Consider the following 18856-nt stretch of genomic DNA (forward strand, 5'->3'; position numbering starts at 1 on the left):
TTCAGCTTCCTAAACGGGTAACATCATCCTCATGTAAATACCATCAAGATAATAACAGGAAAGATGGAAAAGCTTTTCTCTTTTGTTTTCTAATCAGACTAAGAAGATAACAGAAGTTGGGGGTTCAGATTAAAAAAGAAATCATGAATCACCACAGGCCGCTTTGGAATTAGGGAAGTGAGAGGCCCCGCAGTGAGGACAGAGCTTAAAACTGCAAGTGACGGTCCCCTGGGGGCTTGGAAACACTGGGAGAGGAGAAGCTTGGGCCCCCCTGGGCCCTGGCCGCCCCTCCCTGCCTGCTGAAGGTCCCCGTCATGGTTCTCTTGTTCTCCTTTCCCTAAAAGCTAAATGCTGGTGACAACGTGCCTGCCCCTACTCCCGAGAGAGGTGGGCAGACAGGGGACTGACAAGCACTCAGTATCGCCTTCCCCCGGGGGGACGGGGGCGGGGTGGGGGAGTGCAGTGACTCGGTTCCCCTTTCCCCCACTCCGCGCGGCCGGCCGCCTTCCTTTCCCCTGTGAGCAGCTCTTCCTCTGAGTGTGCTAACATTAGCTGCTGCCGCTGGAAGGCCGCCCGGACATCTGACCTCGGGGCTGCGTTCCCCCAGCTCTTTCCCGCCCGCCCACGCTCCGGCCAAGGGCCTGTTCTCCCTCCTCCCCGGCCAGGCCCGGCCTCCTCTCCCCGGCAAGCCTCCCAGCCTCTCTCAAGTCTGGAGACCAGCGGGAGCTGGGGTGCACTGCTCCCGGGAGGGCGGGGGGCGGAGGCCGGAGCTAGGCTCCAGGCCGCCTCACTTTGCTCAGCCTCAAGGTATTTCCGGCCACAACAGACACCCGTTTTGGGAGCAGGTCCTTCCTTCCACGCTTGTCAGATTAGGACGCCGAGGCTAAGTGACTTGCCCGGCAGAAGAGTTCAGTGAGTATGTCCGGCCTGGCACCCAGCTGCCTGGGCACCCAGGGTCTTCATCGTCCCGCTCACCCGGAGTCGGCGTTGGGCCCCACGGCCCCAGCCAGGGTCCCTGGCCGGAATCCAGAGGTGCACAGAGCCCGAGGCAGTCCCCTGCCTCTCCCCCCACCCCTACATCAAGGGCGAGCAGGGACACCAGGGCCCGCCCTGCCATGGCTAACGCCCGCTCTGTCTCCATCGGCGTCTTCAAGGGCCTCCACCTAAGGGCGCCTCTCCCTCCTCAGCTTCTCTTTCTTCTCGGGCCTGGCTCTGCCTCCTGCTTTCTACTGCCAAGGTCTCACCCTGTTCCCTTCCAGAGGCTGGGGTGCCCCACTTGTACCCCTCAAGTGCGTGAGCGTGGGCCTGTTCTGCGTGGCCCTGTGGTTCCCTGTAGCACTGCATCAGGAGAAGGAAAAGTGATGTGATTGCTTTAGTCAGTAGTCTACAGAGGAAAGTTATGAAGAAGCATGATTATGGCCAGAGATGAGCTCGGCTGTTTTCTGTCTGAGCTAGTTCCTCATTAAATAATGACCTGAATTGTGTCTTTATTTAAGTCAGGGTTTCTTGCGTTACTTAGTCAGACAGATGGCCCCTGGAGCCTCAATTTGATTTCCAGCTTTTGCCTCTCCTATGGAAGATCTGATTCCCAAACGTTCTCTGGTGATCCAAGGAGTCTCCCAGACACCAGGCTCTGCCCTGGGGGAGGCTCAGGAACAGAGGCTTTGGAGTAGGAGAAATACCCCGGGGAGCCGTGCTTATTGTTCTGTTGCACTGCAGACCCCAGCCAGGGCTTGGGCGTGCACTTGTGTGCGAATGCTGAGTGTCTTGTGAAACCTCAGATGGTGAGAGTTTCCCCTGAGGCCTGTTGGCCTCACCACATCGTCCACGTAGTGATTGGCTCATCCTTCCCACTGGAGTGCAGAAGGCTCAAAGGGTCCGGGAGGCTGGCTGCAGAATGGCACAAACCAGTGGGAATAGAGCAGCCCTGGACAACTTGGTGGCCAGTGGGAACCTCGCTGTTGGGCCCAGGGAAAGTGGCCAGCAGTCAGAGTGTGCCTGGGGCCTAACACCCTGGGAAGCTGTTGACTACGTGATGTTCTGGCCTGCCCACAGCCAGCCCAGCTCACGCACGGGACTCAGAAAGCAAGATGGGGGCCTGATCCCACCTTTTTTTTTTTTTTCTTTACCCCAACAGGAGGCAGAAAGCCCCAGGGGGAAGTAGTTAGCTCATGACTATTTCAGGCCTTATGTTTGACCTTAAAATTGCTGCTGTCCTATCAGTCAGCATTTCTCCATAATTATTTTGATGGAATTTGTCTACACACACAGACCAGTGTGAATTGAGCGTCATGAAGAGGATGAAGGAAAAGAAAGAGGAAAAAGCTGCATTTCAGGCGGGGCGGGAGGGTGGGGGGAACTACACTGCTCTATACATAGTTTGGCAGGTTTTCTTATGTCTTTTTAGTTAAGCAGGTTTAACTTATAAATTATGTTTCCTCCTGGCACTAGAAGCCTCTGCCCAAAAATCACTTTGAGCAGTTGCATGATATTCCTTCAAGTAGCTGAGCCACGGCCTACTTCACCATTAGCCTCTTGAAGTCCGGCACGAAATTGGCCAGGGTTCCTCAGTTGTAAGCAGCTGAGACTGTCTCCCACTGATTTACACCAGAAGAGAATTCCCTGGAGCGATTGAGAGAAATATGGGAGGGGAGTTGGTGAATGAAGCCCCAGAAAGGGCAGGGACAGGGTAGCCGGAAGGATGGTGGAGGCGGAGGCTTGTGGCAGGCTCGGGGCCTCCCCGCGGGGTGAGCCAGCCCGCACCCCCTCGGTCCAGGAGTCGGAGCCCCGGAGCAGGAGTGTCTGGTGGGCCACAACCACCCCGTGCCAGGGGGATAGAGGCACAGTCCCACCAAGACACTGTCCGGTGAGGGAGGGGAGGAGTCCCAGTGCAAAACTGGGGTGCTGCTAGCAGAATAAGGGGGTGCACCACCAGGCCGTGCGGTTTCACATGCTCAATGAGGGGAGCGGTCGTGGGGCTTACCCAAGCCAGGGGACACGGAGAAGGTGTTCCTTCGAGTTGTAAGATCTCCGTGCGAGGGATGGCCCGTCCACGTGTGCCCCTGGGTGCAGAGTCAGAGGCTGCGTGAGGAGCCTGGGCGGCCCGGGGGTCGACCCCAACTTTGGTGCTCTCCCCCCTTCTCCGCTGAGTTTTGACTTGGCACAAGCCCAGAGAGTTTGGGAGGCAGCAGATCCTGTCCAGTGAAAATCCTTTTCTGTCGGCCCTGCATTCGCCAGGCGTGTGGCAGCAAGAACAAGACAAGCTTGGGCTGACAGGTGGGCATAGCAGTCGGTCAGCAGAGAGTCACGTGGCGCCTGCTCTGTGCCGGGAATATCGGAGACAGGACAGCAGCCTCGAGAAGCTTGATTTTGGGGGGAGTGGAGCATGAGCAGAGAAACAGATGAACTCGTGCACACGGGGAAAGCGTTAAACAAGGCCACGTGGAGAAAAGCGCGGGTGGGGAGGGCAGCTTTCGGCCGGGATGGTCGGGGAAGGCCGCCAAGGAGGCCACGTGACAGGAACCAGCCGCAGAGCAAAAACCCTGAGGCGGCAGCGAGCTGGGCCGGTCCCGAGCTGCGTGAGTGAGGCCGGGATGGACGGAGGTTTGGCTCTGGTGGGCTGCGAGGAGGGGGCGCAGCCGGGTTTCAACCCGGTTGCTGTGGGGAGTGGTTGGAGGGTTGTGAGCAGAGCAGCCACGTGGCCTGGTCCCCCTGGGTCTGTGTGGAGGATGGAGGACGGGCCGGGGCGCAGGGCGGGGACCAGGTCGGGGGTTAGTTTGGTCCCTCGGTGGAGGGTGGTGGGGCTCGAGCCGGGCGGCGTGGGGCAGGAGAAGCAGTCGTTCCGAGCGTGTGTTCTCCAGCCTGGCGAGCGGGCCTGCGGCAAACGCAGACAGGTCCTCGCTAAGTGAATGAATGAGTGAGTGAGTGAGGGCCGGGGAGCCCTGCGCGCTGGCCCAGTGGCTCCCGTCCGTGGGCACGGACCCCCTCAGCATCTCTGGCGCCCACTCACCGGCCCCCATTCCTGGGAGGGCTCCCAGCTGCCCCTCTGTCTGGAGCACAGCGGCCTGGGGGGGGGAGGAGGGGCCGGTGAGCAGTGCCCACCTGACCATCAGCAGTCAGTTTGCTTCCCGCTGTGTCTGTAAACCCAGGCCTTCCTCGGTGGCCCCAGTGCAGTGACACGTGGCCCCTGTGTCTCACGCCCTCCTGCTTGCCCTGTCCCAGTCCTGGTTTGGGTGTCTGTGGGCTCCCAGCCTGGGTGGCTCCCCTCGCCACCAGGCACGGCGGTGGGGTGGGGAGGGATGGGGTCTGTGCTTCCCGGGGGGTGTCTGCTTTGTGCTGGGGCTCCTGCAGCGTCGGGGCCACCTCCCTCGAACAGCCGGGCCTGTGGCACCAGCCAGGCCCAGCTTCTCTCTCTCGGAACCTTCTCTGGGCCGTGGGGCCTGTCTGGCTTCCGCAGGTGACACTGCCCGGAGGCAGGGCTCTGAGTGTCTGTCACCCGCTCTCCCTTCAGTGACTTTGGTGTGAGCTGGGAGGGAGGCAGAGGCAGCCGTCTCTAACTTTTTCCAGATACTTCCCCGGGTGGACTCCAGGAGGGGGACCTATCCTGAACACATAAGGATTGTTTTAAACCCAAGATGGGGGACTGGAGGATGGCGGCCCTTCCCGCCTTCCCCCCCGGCCCGTTAAGTTCCTTCTGGTCCTTTAGAAGCAGCTCTGTTTGCCCCCCGGAAGCCAGCCCTGACCTCCAGCACCCCAGCACCCACGGCCTGGCCCACCTCCCTCCAGTCCCACTCTCTGTAGCTCAGGGGTTTGTGTGACTGTGGCCTCTGTGACGTGTGAGCTTCCTTAGGGCTGAGGCGGGCGTCCTTCACCTCCGTGTTCCAGACTGGTCAGGACGGACCCTTGATAACCTGATGGATGAGCACGTTGCTGACCAAGGGCAGAGGTCCCTGACTTGGGCAGCGGAGGACAGGGGTGGGGCAGCTGCTGCCAGACACCGGCTACCCTCTTATCCGGGTGGGCCGGCTGTTCTTGGTCAGCACCCCCTCCTCCTTCCAGGCCTGAAAGAGCCAGGGCCTGGCTTCCTGCCCACTTCTTGGACCGGTAGCCTTGCGCGTCCGTGTCACTTGGGGCTCCTCTCAGCAGCTAGAGCCCTCTGTGACCGCGGACCCCTCTGGAGCTGAGAGCTTCTTGCACCATCGCACGCTGAACCCCAGCACAGCCTGCACGTAACGAGTTACCGGTACCTATTTGCTGAATGAGTGGAGGAAGGAAGGAAGGCAGGAATGAGTGAGACCCTTCTTCCTGGGGCCCCGATGGGCACAGATGGTGTCCTCCTCATCAGAGGTCAGAACAGGCCTCTTGACTTGGGCCTCGGCCAGCACAAGGAACCCCTGGAATGTTCCACGCTCGGGTTACTGTGTAGCCGTGGAGCAAGTGCCTGGACTTGGGGTTCTTCTAGGCCTCACTGGCTTTTCACCCAATGATCACAGTGTTCGGCTGAGGCTAGGTGTGGGGTTAGAGAGGAGATGCGCGGTGTTTACAGTGGACGGGGACGCCACTGTGGAAATGTGGTGCCGAGCAGCTCAAAAGCCATAGCTATGTGTTGAGACCAGACATAACCTTTGAGTTTCTGTTTCAGTTCGTGAGGATGCCTCGGGGGGCCTCCTGGCTGCACAGTAGCCTGCAGAGCCAGGGCCACGCTCCTGAGCTTTACCCGTTGCTTCTTCACAGAGATGGAAGAGGTGTTCTCCTTGTGTCTCGAAGGGAGGGCTCTGGAGGTGGCCTCTGCCCTTCACTCAAGGTTCTTCCTGTCACCATGGACAGGAAGAGGTCCCCTGTTCTCCTAGCCTGGGCTGTGGGGAGGCCTGCCTCCAGCTCAGCTCGGTGAACTGTTCACATCACAGCTCCTCCTGCACCCTCCTCCGTATCACTCACGTGGAAAAATCCCCTAGTGTCAGAAGTCACGGGGCTCTCTTGTGTGTTTTTAAAGCCCATTAACTTGATGGACTCCATAACTCACCGAAGGCTCCGGACAAAGAGCCCAGACCTAATTATGGGCAGATGTCTCTTTTAATACTTTTTTCTCCTTTCCCTAATCTGACGTTACCCCTTTAATTGTGACTTTAGCAAGGGATCAGTGCAGGGTCATGTGCAAACGTGCTTCTTATGACTTGAAGAGTGATAGCTTTTCTGGTTGTTTTCAGCACACGCCAAAGAAGATGAGTCAAGGACCGACACTTTTCTCTTGTGGAATTATGGGTGAGTAACCAAGGTGGCTGTGGACAGTCAGTCCTTCTCCAGCCCTTCCACGAGGGCCTGAGTCCTCCAGGTGAGACGCTAAAAGCACTTGCGGGACGCAGGCACAAGGAGCAGCCGTGGGGACTCTCTTCTGTGTGTTTGAACTGTTCCGGTCTCAGCGGTGCTGGAGTGGTGCAGGGGCTGCTGCGGCTGACTGAGGGGCCGGGCGCTGGTGTGTGGTTACGAATCTAATCTCCAACAGTGATCCTGAGAGTTTCTGTCTGATTATTAAAGTAATCACGTTCATTTTATTTTAATTCAGAAAATGCACCATAGTGTAACGTATAAAATAAAAATCTCTCACAGCCCCAATACACAGTTATAACTACTGTTAATATTTTGGTGTAGTTTATGTCCATTGCATTTTTTACATAGCCAAGTCCATGACGAACATACGATTGTACAAAATTATTTACGAAATTTTTTTTTCTCTTTTTTCGCTTAGTAATAATTACCATCGTTTCCCCGCAGCGCTAAAATTGCCCATTCCACGCATTTTAATGAGGCTATGGTATTGCATTGTGTGGATGATTCAAAATGTATTTAACGATGTAACTGTTTCTTGGTTGTTGGGTAGAAGGACTGTTCTGTTTTCTGTTTAACAGTGACTCAGTGTCTGAATCTTGCTCTGCCTTTTGGATTATTCCTTAGGATCGTTCCCAGGTATGGAATAGAGAGGCTGGAGAGGGGAACATTTTCATTTTTAAGGCTCTTGCTTCATATTTCTGACATGCTTTCCAGAAAGGTTGCCTCGGCACCCTGTTCCCATGCGAGTGTTAATTACCGTTTTTATAAGGGGGCCAAAAAGATGACTGTACTGACTGTATTGATTTCCCTCTGCTCCGGATGACCGGGCAGTTCCTCCCTGCGCGCTCTCCCGTGGACTCGTGCCCCTGCAGAGACGCCTCGCCACGTGAGTTTCTGTAAACCAGGCTTCCACGATGGGTCCTCTCTTGCGGGTTTCAAGTTTGTCTCCGCAGGACTATGTAAAGTCTCCGTTGCCTTTTGTCTCGGCCCTTTGCCTCTGGCCACGGCGTTTTCTTCTTTAGACTCAGTTCCCTTAGGTGGGTGATGGGGGTGGTGCTGGGGGTGTCACAGTGAGCATGGTGCTGTGCCACGCGCCTCACATGCAGGACCTCCTGGACTCCGCAGCTGCTTCGGGGGGCGGGCAGGGGCGCCCACTCACGTCTGGGGAAACTGAGGCCTCATGAGGTGGGTAGAGTTGGACCCGGAGCGGGTGAGGATTGTTTTCTTCTCACTCGCAAGCCACAGCTCTGTGGGAGAGCCCCGGGCGGCCCTCTCGGTGCTGCCGCCCAGAGGAAGTGGAAACAGGGAGCTCACCTGGCCTTGGTTTACCCGTGTGACAGAGACACTTCTGAAGCCTGTCCCCACATGGGGCTTGACTGAACACCTCGGTGGTGGTTAATGGCTTTCGACAAACCCTCAGCGACCCATCCACGTGGCCCAGAAGCCTGCCTCGTTGCCTGCTTCCTGGGTCAGACTCACAGTTGAGCTGTGGCTGGGCTGCCTTCCTCTGTCATGTCCAGGAAGGAGAGAGGGGCTCCTGGGCACGCCAACCCCTCAGCCCAGCCAGGACATCAGCTCTGAATTGGGCCAGACTAGTGACCTGGACTGTGGAGATGTTGGTCTTTATTTCAAGGCCGTGTCGTGCATCGGGCTTCCTTGGCCTTTGCTCCAAGTGCATCATAGTAAGTTGGAGCTCCTGTGGGTTCGTGATGGTGGTGTTGGCACTCGCATAGTCACTGTGAACTATTTACCTTTTCTAAGCCTCAGTTTCCTCATCTGTAAAATGGCTGTTAGGACAGCACTTGCTTCATAGGTGCGCCTTGAGCACTCTGAGACGTTTGTAAGGAGGTTGGCACAGCGTCAGCTCCATACACAGTAGGTGGAGAAGAGGGCTGAGGTCTAAAGTGAGAATCCTGCTCCTGCAGGGGGCCTGCATGCCCAAAGGGACCACCTTGGCCTCCTTGGGGAGGGGGTGTGAGTGAGAGTCGCCCTTGCGGGGGAAGATGCTCAGGCCCAGGGACCAAGGCAGAGGCGTGTGGGGAGAGGCCTTTTCCCAGATTCCCAGCAGAGTTGGTCTGAGCCCGCAGAGCCCAGAGGCCTGCTTTTTGCTGGGGGCGGTGCGGGGGGGCCTCTCTCTGGCCCGGGCTTTCCAGGGCGGCCTGTGCTGCTGCCCCGTCCAGGCTCTGGTTTAGCCGGTGGCTCTTCAGGATGGGGCTCTGCAGTGCTCCCCTCGCCCTCGGGCTCTTCCCTTGCGTGGGGTCTGTCCCCCTCCTGCTCTGCCGGCTGGCACTAGGGCACCGCCAGGCAGTGGAGGGGCAGTGGGGCAGCCACTCTGGGGGGTCTGCGCCGTTACCCCCACCCTCTCCTCGGTTTCTCTCTCTCCCACGTGCTTATCTTTCTGTTCTCAGCCCCTTCTTGGTTCGGGAGACCCTGACCCACCTGATAGCACGCACTACCAGGGCTTTTAGAAAAGTTCACCACAGTTCGTTTCAGTGGCTTGTTCTGGTAGGTATTTATTGAATACCTCCTCTGTGTCGGGCGCTTGGGGCGGGGATAGAGCGAATCAGCCCCTGCCCTCGAGGGGGTTTCTATCTGGCGGAGGAGGAAGGCCAGGGAGCAGTGGATTCCCGTGGATTAGGCCGACTTCCCCGATAGGCGCCTGAAGCGGGCCCTCGGCGCTGTAGGCGTGTAGCGCATCTTCCTGAGCCTCACTTTCCTCATCCTGCACGTGGCAGGTGTTTGTGGGATTTAAAGAGACAGTGGCACCCAGGAGGTGCCGGCTTAGCCCCTCCCACCTCCATCCCTTTCCTGCACTTGCTGAGGTGGGAATGTCAGCGGTCCAAGGCCTTCCAGGTTGTGTGCTCGTGGAGACTCCGGTGGCTGCTCCAGCCCAGTGAACCCGGGGCTCAAGGTGTGGCCTCGCCCTGTGACCTGAGTAGCAGTGAGACTTCATCTTAGCTGTGCCTGCTTTTCCGTAGCAGGGAAGAGGACACCCAGTGGGTCCAGCCAGACTTTTCCATAGGGTTTTGGGCCCTTCCTGGGATGGACAATGCTCAGCAAAGATAACACATCATAGCTCTGGGGCTTCCCTGGTGGCGCAGTGGTTAAGGATCCGCCGGCCAATGCAGGGGACACGGGTTCGAGCCCTGGTCGGGGAAGATCTCACACGCCACGGAGCAACTAAGCCCATGCCCCACAACTACTGAGCCTGCTTTCTAGAGCCTGTGAGCCGCAACTACTGAGTCCACGCGCCACAACTACCGAAACCTGTGCACTCAAGGGCCCACGTGCGGCAACTACTGAGCCCATGAGCCACAACTACTGAGCCTGTGCGCCTAGAGCCCATGCTCTGCAACAAGAGAAGCCACTGCAATGAGAAGCCTGCGTACCGCAAAGAAAAGTAGCCCCTGCTTGCTGTAACTAGAGAAAGCCTGAGAACAGCAATGAAGACCCAATGCAGCCCCCCCCAAAAAAAAAAAAAATCATAGTATTATAATCACCAAAACCCCCTGCCTGTCTCCTGAAGAAAAAGGACTCACGTTCTGGCCCTGATCAGTGGAATTCTCCTGTGAGAGCTGGGGACAGCTTGGCCCTGTGACTCGGGGCATTTCCCTCCTAAGCCCCCATGCAAGGGTCCTAGCTGGACACCAGGATGAGTTAGAGTTTCATAAATGTTCTTAAGGAAAACCAGGCAAGTGTATTCGGGTAGGGAGTGCCTGTTTGCTTCCTCTTAAAAAGCCACCCTTGCAAGTAGCTCAGCCTCCTCTGCACCCACTGAGATAAAATGCTTTACTAATATAATCGGCGCTCACAACAATGTTTTGTTTTGAAGTACTTCATGCTCAGTTACTGTGAGCTGGATTACAGGCCCCTCCCCCCCCTTGTCTCTCCCCCCCGCCCCGTGCCCCAAGTTTGGGGACTTGATACAAAGAAGTGATTTTGTTCTTTTCCAAAGTGGTGCTCTGGGGGGACAAAGGCAGTGTGAAGTGTGGATGAGAGAAGCAGGGCAGAGCGGAGCCAGGCCACTGGCCGGCCGGGGCTGCGTGCCCATCATCAGGCTGCCCGCCCAGCCTGGTTACCGCAGGGCCCCTTCTAGCAGAGACGGTGCTGTGCCTCTTGGTTTCTTTTCTCACCTCCCAGACCGTCCTCAGCGCACCTGTGCTGAACTGGAATTTCCTCTGCAACCAGCTTCTCTGGGGAAGAGCCATGTCTGCCCGGTTACTGCGTTCTTGACACAGGAAACCTTGGTCAGGTGGCAGTCTCATGGGTGTGGTCCGCCCACCGGTTAGCTGGCCTGAGAGGCGAGCCAACCCCCATTCCTGGCCGTGATTTCTAGTGGGTGTGGACAGGGGCCTGGCTGCTCCCGAGAGACCTTTCTGTGCTGGGGAAGGCGGGGGCTGCCCGGGCAGCCTCAGCGCGCGGCTCCCTCCCTCGGGCTCCTCCAGCGTTTGCCGTGGGAGATGCTTCTTCACGCTAACCCAGAGTCACACGTGTACTAGTTGAATCTCTTTTGGTGAAACAGGGCAAGTGGGGGGGTGAGAGGGGCCTCCACTCACCACCCTCGCCTTGGCTAATTGCACCCCTTGAATGAGTTCCGTGTTGCAGGGACACTGGACACTACACGCTCCATTTTCCTCCGCGCTCAGGCCAGGAGAAGACCGGAAATCAAATAACGTGAGAAGGTGCATGCGACACCAATTATCTGAAAGGCCACTGGGAAAAGTTGTGTAAATACAAGTCAGTGGACAGAAAACAAAACAATTCAGATGCTAAAAAAAAAAAAGAAAATTGGGCGGAAACCCATAATTACTTTAGGAGTTATGGTAATAAATTATTTATTAATGTAAATTACTCCACAGGCAAAGAACATAGAGGAAACTTGAGCAGAAGGGTCATACATTATGTATAAAAAGGAATTATTGTAAAAATATGATAGCAGCCCTGCTTGTGCCACTCTGGTTCAGGTTTGTCAGCGTTTTAATTATAAGCCCTTATTTTCTGTGTTTAATTACTTGGCTGTTAAAGTCTGCTCTGTGCATAAAAGGGTTTCTCCCGGGGGCACCCTCTGTACTAATTTCTACGGGTGAATCATTTGGCTGTGTTGAGCTGTGCAGGTTGAAAAGATATCACTTTGAGATTTGGTAGCCTTTGGTCTTTTCACTCCACCGCTGTTTGTCACTGAAAGTGGGATGTGATTGCACCGTGCAGGAAAAAGCCAGCATTCAGAGGCTGAGCATTTTAGGTTTCCGAGAACAAACACACACATGACTGAAACAAAATGAACAACAGTGATAACACAGCCAGAATTTCTGGTCTCTGCGGCTTTTTCCGTCCCTCAGACATGGCCATGCTGCATATCATCACTGGACCAGGGTCTCCTATAAGAAACTGATTATTAACCAAAATAGGCTAGTATATCCATAACCAAAAGTGCATATGCATGATTTTTTTTTTGGCTGCGTTAGGTCTTCATTGCTGCGCGTGGGCTTTCTCTAGTTGCGGAGAGCGGGGGCTACTCTTTGTTGCGGTGCGCGGGCTTCTCATGGCGGTGGCTTCTCTTGTTGTGGAGCACGGGCTCTAGGCTTGCGGGCTTCAGTAGCTGTGGCTCACGCGGGCTCTAGAGCGCAGGCTCAGTAGTTGTGGTGCACGGGCTTAGTTGCTCCACGGCATGTGGGATCTTCCCGGACCAGGGCTTGAACCCGTGTCCCCTGCATTGGCAGGTGGATTCTTAACCACTGCGCCACCAGGGAAGCCCCTATGCATGATTTTTAAAAACTTACTTTTAGTGACTATTTTTATTTATTGTGGTCATAGGTGTGATCTTTCCATCTCTAAAATAGTGTAAGGTTTGTCCATACAGAGTGCTTTCAGTTTTTCCTTGCACCATTTATTGGTTTCAGACAGTGTTTCTGGAATAATGTACAGAATGGAAGTAGGTGCAAAGTGTAGTTAGCACATGATGGCTGTTTACAGTGAAAAGGGAGCCTCCCAGGCTGCCTTCTCACCCGTGCTGGTCTGACATGGGCTGGAGAGGGGCCCCAGAGTTGCCAGAGGACAGGGGCTGGCAGCTGCCCGACTGGCCTTGGGCACCCCCAGTGTGGTGCATCGCCAGGTGGCCTTCCACGTGCAGAAATGGTCGTTAGGAGGCAGCCTGACCCAACTGCAAGAGCACGGCCTTGGGATCGCAGGCCGCTGTTTGCTAGCTGTGTGTCCGTAGGTGAGACGTGATGCTGTCTTGAAGTCAGTTTCCCCACCAGTCACACGGGGAGTGCTGTGATACCCCACAAGATGAGTACTGTGCTTGGGATATGTGCTCACGCTTTTTCCCAACTTCAGCCAGGATCCCAATGGGGTGTTAGTTAATTAACAGTTAATGTGGATTTATTGACAGTTTCCTGAAAAGCTCTCCCAGCTGTCAGTTTTCTGGTCTGTGTAGTGGCACCCAGCTTTGCTGCACACATCGGTTTAGAGATGAATCGCAGGCAGCTGCCCATTTCCCATGCTCTGTGCATACCCACAGTCCGGGTGGGAATCTGACGGAGATGGATGAAACCAGCCTTTCTGTCTCTTCAGAGTTTTTGTAGCCACTAGCTTTTCCCAGCGTATCTCTGGAGGTCGGGGATGGAGCAGGAGGTCCATTCAGAGCTGAAAGGGGCCGTCACAGGGCCCTAGTCCACACTTCCTCCTACAGATTGGGAGGCTGAGGCCCACGCTCCCAATGGCCAGTCTGGAGGGTTTTATTTACACCTCTGTACTGTCTGGGGATCCCACTGGGCCTCTTTTTGTGAGAGCAAAGACTTCCCAGAAGCAGTGGCAGCTGCCATGCGCCACCCCAACCTGGCTGGTGACGGCAGGGCCCCAGTAACCACTCCGAACCCACCAGCCTCTCGGGCATCTCCCAGCGCCCCTTGAGCCAGCCTTGCACTTGGTGGGACCAGTGGAGCGTTAGTTGTCTCCAGCCATCCTTGTCCCTTGTCCTCAGGCCTTGGCTCAGGAGCTGGGCATCCTGCGTTGTTGTTGTCCCTGAGCCCAAAACGCCGCTGACATTTTATGATTTATTGCAGGTGAGGGGGCACAACCAGAGGCTGAAGCTTGGGTGGGCAGAGCCCAGGAACCTTTTCTTTCTGACGCAGCTCTGAATTGAGTCTCCATTCTGGTGATACAGGGAAAGAGGCACTCCCGTGGGCCAGGGCCTCTAAAAGTTCATTTAAAAGTATTTGACGCCATTGAGGGATAGCTCATGTCCTTGCCCTGTATGTTTTTCCACCTGTGTTCTTTTCATAAGACCGGTTTAATAAAGCTGGTTTCAGAGAGACACCTCAATTCTCTTGAGTTTCCCCTTGAAAGGGTTGGTGAGCTTCTACCCCCACATCAAGCATAGAGTCCTTGCAGCCCTGAGGCCAAGTTAGCACAGCCCAACCCACAGGGCAGGGCAGGGCAGGGCAGGGCAGGAGACTGATGTCAGTACAATAGACAGGTGTGAAATCCAGGAATGAGTCAGCCGGCCTTGATCTGACTGAGGCCTGCTGCCCCCAGCCTGGGCGGCAAGAACCTTCTGTACCTCGGGTCTGTGCTTCAGGTGTTTAACCTTTTCTAGAAACCACATTCTGCTGTGGTTATGTCACCATAAGGCAGCCTCTAAACACAGGATAAAGATATCCAAGGCTGTAAATATCCTCTGTCTTCTGAACGTAAGAAGGCTTGCAGTCCACTCAGAACCTGGGCCCCTGGGAATCTCCCTTCAAGTTTAAGGGCAGAAATGGAAACAAGAACATTTGAGGTCAGATGCTATTTGTGTTCCTCTGGGTGTTTTCTTTCTCTGAGCTCTGGATCTGCGCACCCAGCAGCCTTCTGCCCTCCTTCGTCAGGGGGTGGCTTGAGGACCAAAGCCTGTGATGCGGCTGGGGGGTCTGAGCTCCTGCCCCCACGTGTGTGCCCATCGGCTTCTGTGCCTCGGGGAGTGTCAGGCTCGGTCGTGGCGCCTCGGCTTGGACAGGCACCGTGGAGGCCACCTAGTCAGGCCATCTGCGAGAGAGCTAGATGCTTACGTGGCTCGTGTGTTTTGCGTAGTTTGCCCCACATCCGTGGGAAGAGTGCCGTGTGCGCTGATGCCGCTCCTGTGTGTGACCTCAGCCTTGTGAAGGCAGGCTCGGCAGGGAAGTGGAGGAGCTTTAGCTGCTCCTGAGGGTTGAAGTCTGGGGGGCTTGCCGAGAGCCTGAGTGGCCCTGTGTCCCGGGGCTGTGCCCCGTCTGCTGGAGGCGTGGTGCTGGGAACCTCCCTGAGAAGCTCTAGGCCACGGTGTGTCTCGGCGGGAGGGGGGCTCACGCTATCCCCTTCACGTGAATGGTGGGCCTCTTGGGCCTTTCCCACCGGCCCTCCATCCAGAACATGCCGTGCAGCTCGGGGTCCCCACCCCCTCCTGTGAGAAGGGACCTTGAGGAACTTGAAGGGCGGAGTCCTCCTTCTCCGTAATTCTACTTTCTGTTGTTGGCCCCAAGCAAAACAAACACCAGAACGCCAGTGTTCAATGACGTTCTAAGTCCAGATTTTTAGAGACTGGGATGGTCAGCCCTGCAGACGCTTCCTGGTGTGTCTGGGTGGTCTGACTGGGCTGCCGCAGAGGTGTGTGAGAACCCAGGCCCCTGTGTAGCCTGCAGTCCAGAGCAGCGGTTCTCAACAACTTCGTGTTAAAATAACCTGGGGAGTTTATTAAAATGCAGGCTTCTACCCCTAGAGATTCTGTGTATCAGAATCTGGGCCTGGGAATCTGCATTTTAACAACCCAGGGGATGCCCCTGCAGGTGGTCCTGAGACCACACTTTGAGACATCCTCGTGCAGCGCGTCCAGGTTCCCGTTCCAGCCAGACCCCACAGAGATGGGTCCCCGGTTGCAGAAGGGCCGAGGCTCAGCCGTCCCAGCCTTCTGCAGCGTGGTCACAGTCACGGCTGCCGTCTCGAGAGCCTGTTCCGTCCTCGCAGGCCCTGTGCGAGGCAACTGTTTAGTTCTCAGAATACCTCTGCAGGGTGGCCATCACCAGTCCCCTGGTTTTATAGATGAAGAAACGGAGGTTCTGAGAGATTAAGTCACTTGCAGAGCTGAGGCTCGAACCCAAGTCCACACCCTTCCCACCACACCAAGTGAGCCCTGCTCAGTGGAATCCCCACGTCCATGGCCATTGTCACTTCTGGAAGAGTTATAGTTGTTTGTGCAGAAGTGGTATTGAATGGAGGGGCGGGGGTGTCCGGTATCCTCTCCTTGGAGCCGAACCGAGGCCTTTTGTACACCGTGACGTTGGGCCTAACGCTCAGGGCGGTTTGCCATGAAAAATTAGCTTCTATTCCTGTTTCTTTTGTCTGGTGACCTGACCCAACAAATCGCCTTCTGTTCCCTGAGCGAACGGGGAAAACACAAGGGCTAAACATAGCCTCGATTGTTTTTACTTTTCTTATATTGTACTTCGTGAAGCAATAAAGATAGAAACAATTAAAATATTATCTGCTCCGCAGACAGAACAAGTGGCCACCTGGCTGGTGTTGACACACAGTAGCAGTGCTCAGTATCGGGCAGTGCTTCGTGTTTTCAAAGTATCTTAGCTATTGCGGTGCCAGCCAGTATCCTGGCTAGTTCATACACAACCATCCCTGGCCGTGGTGGGGTGGGGAGTTCAAGGCACAGCCCAGGTTGGACCTGCCTGGCCAAGGAACGGTTACCTGTGCCAGGGACAGAGGATAAGCGAGACCAAGTGAACACCCATGGTCTGCTCTGTAGTTTTTATCTGCACTTCGTCATACCCTCCTTCTTCCACCCACCACCGGCTGAGGTCTGCTGTGTGCCAAGCTGTGTGCTGGGCACGGGAGGGTCATGCTGGGACTGTGCTCCAGAACTTCTAGCTCAATAGATGACATAGACACGTGAACAGATCATTAAAGTTCAGTTAACATGAGTCACGTGATTGAAAGTCTAGGCAAAAAGCTGCAGGTGCCCAAGGGCTTGTATGGGAGAGCGTATCTGCAGAGGAGGTGATGTTTGAGTTGGCTCTGAAATGGGAAGTAAGAGACTGGTGCAGGTCTCTGCAAAGGTGTGAAGGCATGGAAGAGCTCACGTGGGAGGGGAAGCTGCAGGTCCACGGGCGGTCGCGCTGTACCCGCATTTAACCGGTGGATTGAGTTGAGAACTGACTCTTTTACTCCTCCCTGCAACAAAGACATCTATGTATTAAGGTCAATAGAGGCTTACTCTTCAAAACAGAGACAGGTAGTTCCTGTAGGCAGGTAGGAGCACGCGAGAGTTAGCCATCCAACCCCAGTTCCCACTGGGGATTTGATAGTTAAACCGCAAAACAAGTCGAATGCACACCCCTCCGCACAGAGATGCCACCTGTGCTCCTTCCTGCCATCGATTTATTAAACTTTAGTTTTATGTACTCTTCAGGGCTTTGTACACAAAACCAGGAGGAGTGGGCTTTATGGGCTGTTTCAGGGGTTTTCAAGGATGATCTTGGCTCTCCCTGACTCTTGTCTGACTTCTGCTGTCACAGGAAGTCCGGCGTGCCTGGAGCACAGGGCCTACTGGGGAGAACACGAGTGGACGGGGCCCACGACATGTGTGGGCCTCAGAAAGTTCTCTGGGGGCAGAAAGGAAATGGGACTGGAGTAGGGAGGCCCGAGTTAGGAAGCACCAAGATCACAAGGTAGCCAGTGGAGAGACAGGATGTTCATGCTTAACTGGCTTCCACTTGCCCTTTGTCTCACTATCTCCCTAGAGATGGGGAAAATTCCAGGACGGTGAAAGAAAAATGGAACAGAAAGTGGTATCTTCTGAGGATAGGCCCAATCTCTTTTAATTTCCCAGGCTTCCCAAGGCCTGGGACAGAGACCGTCTCCAGTGGGCTCTAGGCTCCTTAAGTTGGGGCCACTGTGGTGCCATCTTGGTGTCCTCACTGCCCTCGGTTGGGTCCTTGGTTCCTTCCTCATCGACCACATTTGTGGCCCATGTGGCACCTCAATGCCTTGTCCCAGAAGGGGAGTCAGTGGTGAGCATTGTTTGATGGGAACTTCCTAAAAGACCAAAGGAGCAAACCCAGAGGAGGATGGGGTCATAGGCCCTGGTCCTCCACATATTTGTCCTTATAGACAGCGTAGACGCTCCAGGGAAACAAAAATGAGAAAAATCAACTAGCTCTCTGCCAGTCAACCGTGAACATTTTCGTTTATTTCCTTTTTATCTTCCCATATAACATATGTATTTCACTAAATAGGAATCACGCTGTCTATACAGTTTTGTATCCTGTTTCTTTATGCTTAGTATTGCATCATTAGCATTTCTCCACATCATTAATATTCTTTGAAACTGCTTTTTTCATGCTCCATGGTATTCCTTGGTACTTTATTTAACCAGCCCCCTACTGTAGGACGTTTTAGTTGTGTTTACCATTTTGCCATCACTCATATCATTTTGAAGAACATCATCATACATAAATCTCCACTTGTTTCTGAGGATAACTTTTCTTCTTCTAAATCAGAGATTGTCTTGACTCAGTCAAGGTTAGTTTGTATTTTTAAACATTTTGCTCTAGTATTAGTTTACTGAACTTACAACTGCTGACAGATGTCAAATTGAAACTCTTTTAAAAGAATGGTGAGGGACTTCCCTGGCGGTCCAGTGTGTAAGATTCTGCGCTTCCACTGCAGGGGGCGCGGGTTCGATCCCTGCTTGGGGAACTAAGATATCCCACGTGCTGCACGGTGTGGCCAAAAAAAAAAAGAATGGTGAATATTTGAGGAGTGGTAGGTAGTGAGGACCTATTTTGAACAACATAAATGCTATTTGCAAAAAGATAATTTTTAGTAATGATTTGTCAGTTTTTAGTAATGATTAAGTTACAGGAACACGTATCGGGACTTGCCGTGTGTCAGGGCCTGGGCAGATTTCAGGGATGAGTTGAACTGGATGTTTAGCGTCAGTCCTGCTTTGTTCCCAGCTGGCCTAACTTGGCAGATCTCTCTCCTGCCTCTCCAGCTTCTAAGGCCCTCCTGTGGGAACAGCCTCTGGACGATTCCCGCCATGTCCCCTGTCCAGGGTCCCAGCGCCTCAGGCTCTGCATCTCATGGGTGCACAGGGTGCCCTGGAGGAGGCAGCGTCACGTTTAGCCCTGATCTGGCTTTTCCTTTGGCTCGTGAAGCTCCTTTTGGGCCTCACTGGTCATTCCCTTTGAACCTGTCCAGTAGTTGCTGCTTGTGGCACTCAGCATGGAGTGAGTTCCTTAGGTGTGTCTCTCGGGGCCCTTTGAGAAGTGGCCACTGGTAGAGAAGATGGTCCTACAGTCCTTGCTGCCTGGAGCAAGGACGTCACAATTTTCTGAGTGATGGCTCATCTTGAACGACTAGTAAACTCCTTGAGGGCAGGGCCAAGGTCAGACTGCCTCGTGGTTCCCTCAGTGCTGCAGTGTAGCGAAAAGAGCAAAGGGCTTTGGGTTGGGTCAGCCTGGGTCTGCATCTCGTCACTTCTTAGGTATGTGGCTCGGGGCCA

The 18856-nt window shown here is 54.8% G+C and overlaps 1 protein-coding gene across 5 annotated transcripts in view; it reads left to right on the top strand.

The window, feature by feature from the left end:
• The window catches only part of FAM53B (family with sequence similarity 53 member B), a 128931-nt gene that overhangs the window by 53102 nt on the left and 56973 nt on the right, over nt 1-18856 (top strand). For all 5 annotated transcript variants that reach the window (XM_082424682.1, XM_082424684.1, XM_082424680.1 and 2 more), the window contains exon 3: nt 6207-6261. In XM_082424682.1, the coding sequence (XP_082280808.1) occupies nt 6207-6261 (55 nt within the window). The remainder of the gene's footprint in view (nt 1-6206; nt 6262-18856) is intronic.

The sequence above is a fragment of the Balaenoptera physalus genome (assembly GCF_965194825.1).
Source record: "Balaenoptera physalus genome assembly, chromosome: 14".
NCBI classification, from domain to species: domain Eukaryota; kingdom Metazoa; phylum Chordata; class Mammalia; order Artiodactyla; family Balaenopteridae; genus Balaenoptera; species Balaenoptera physalus.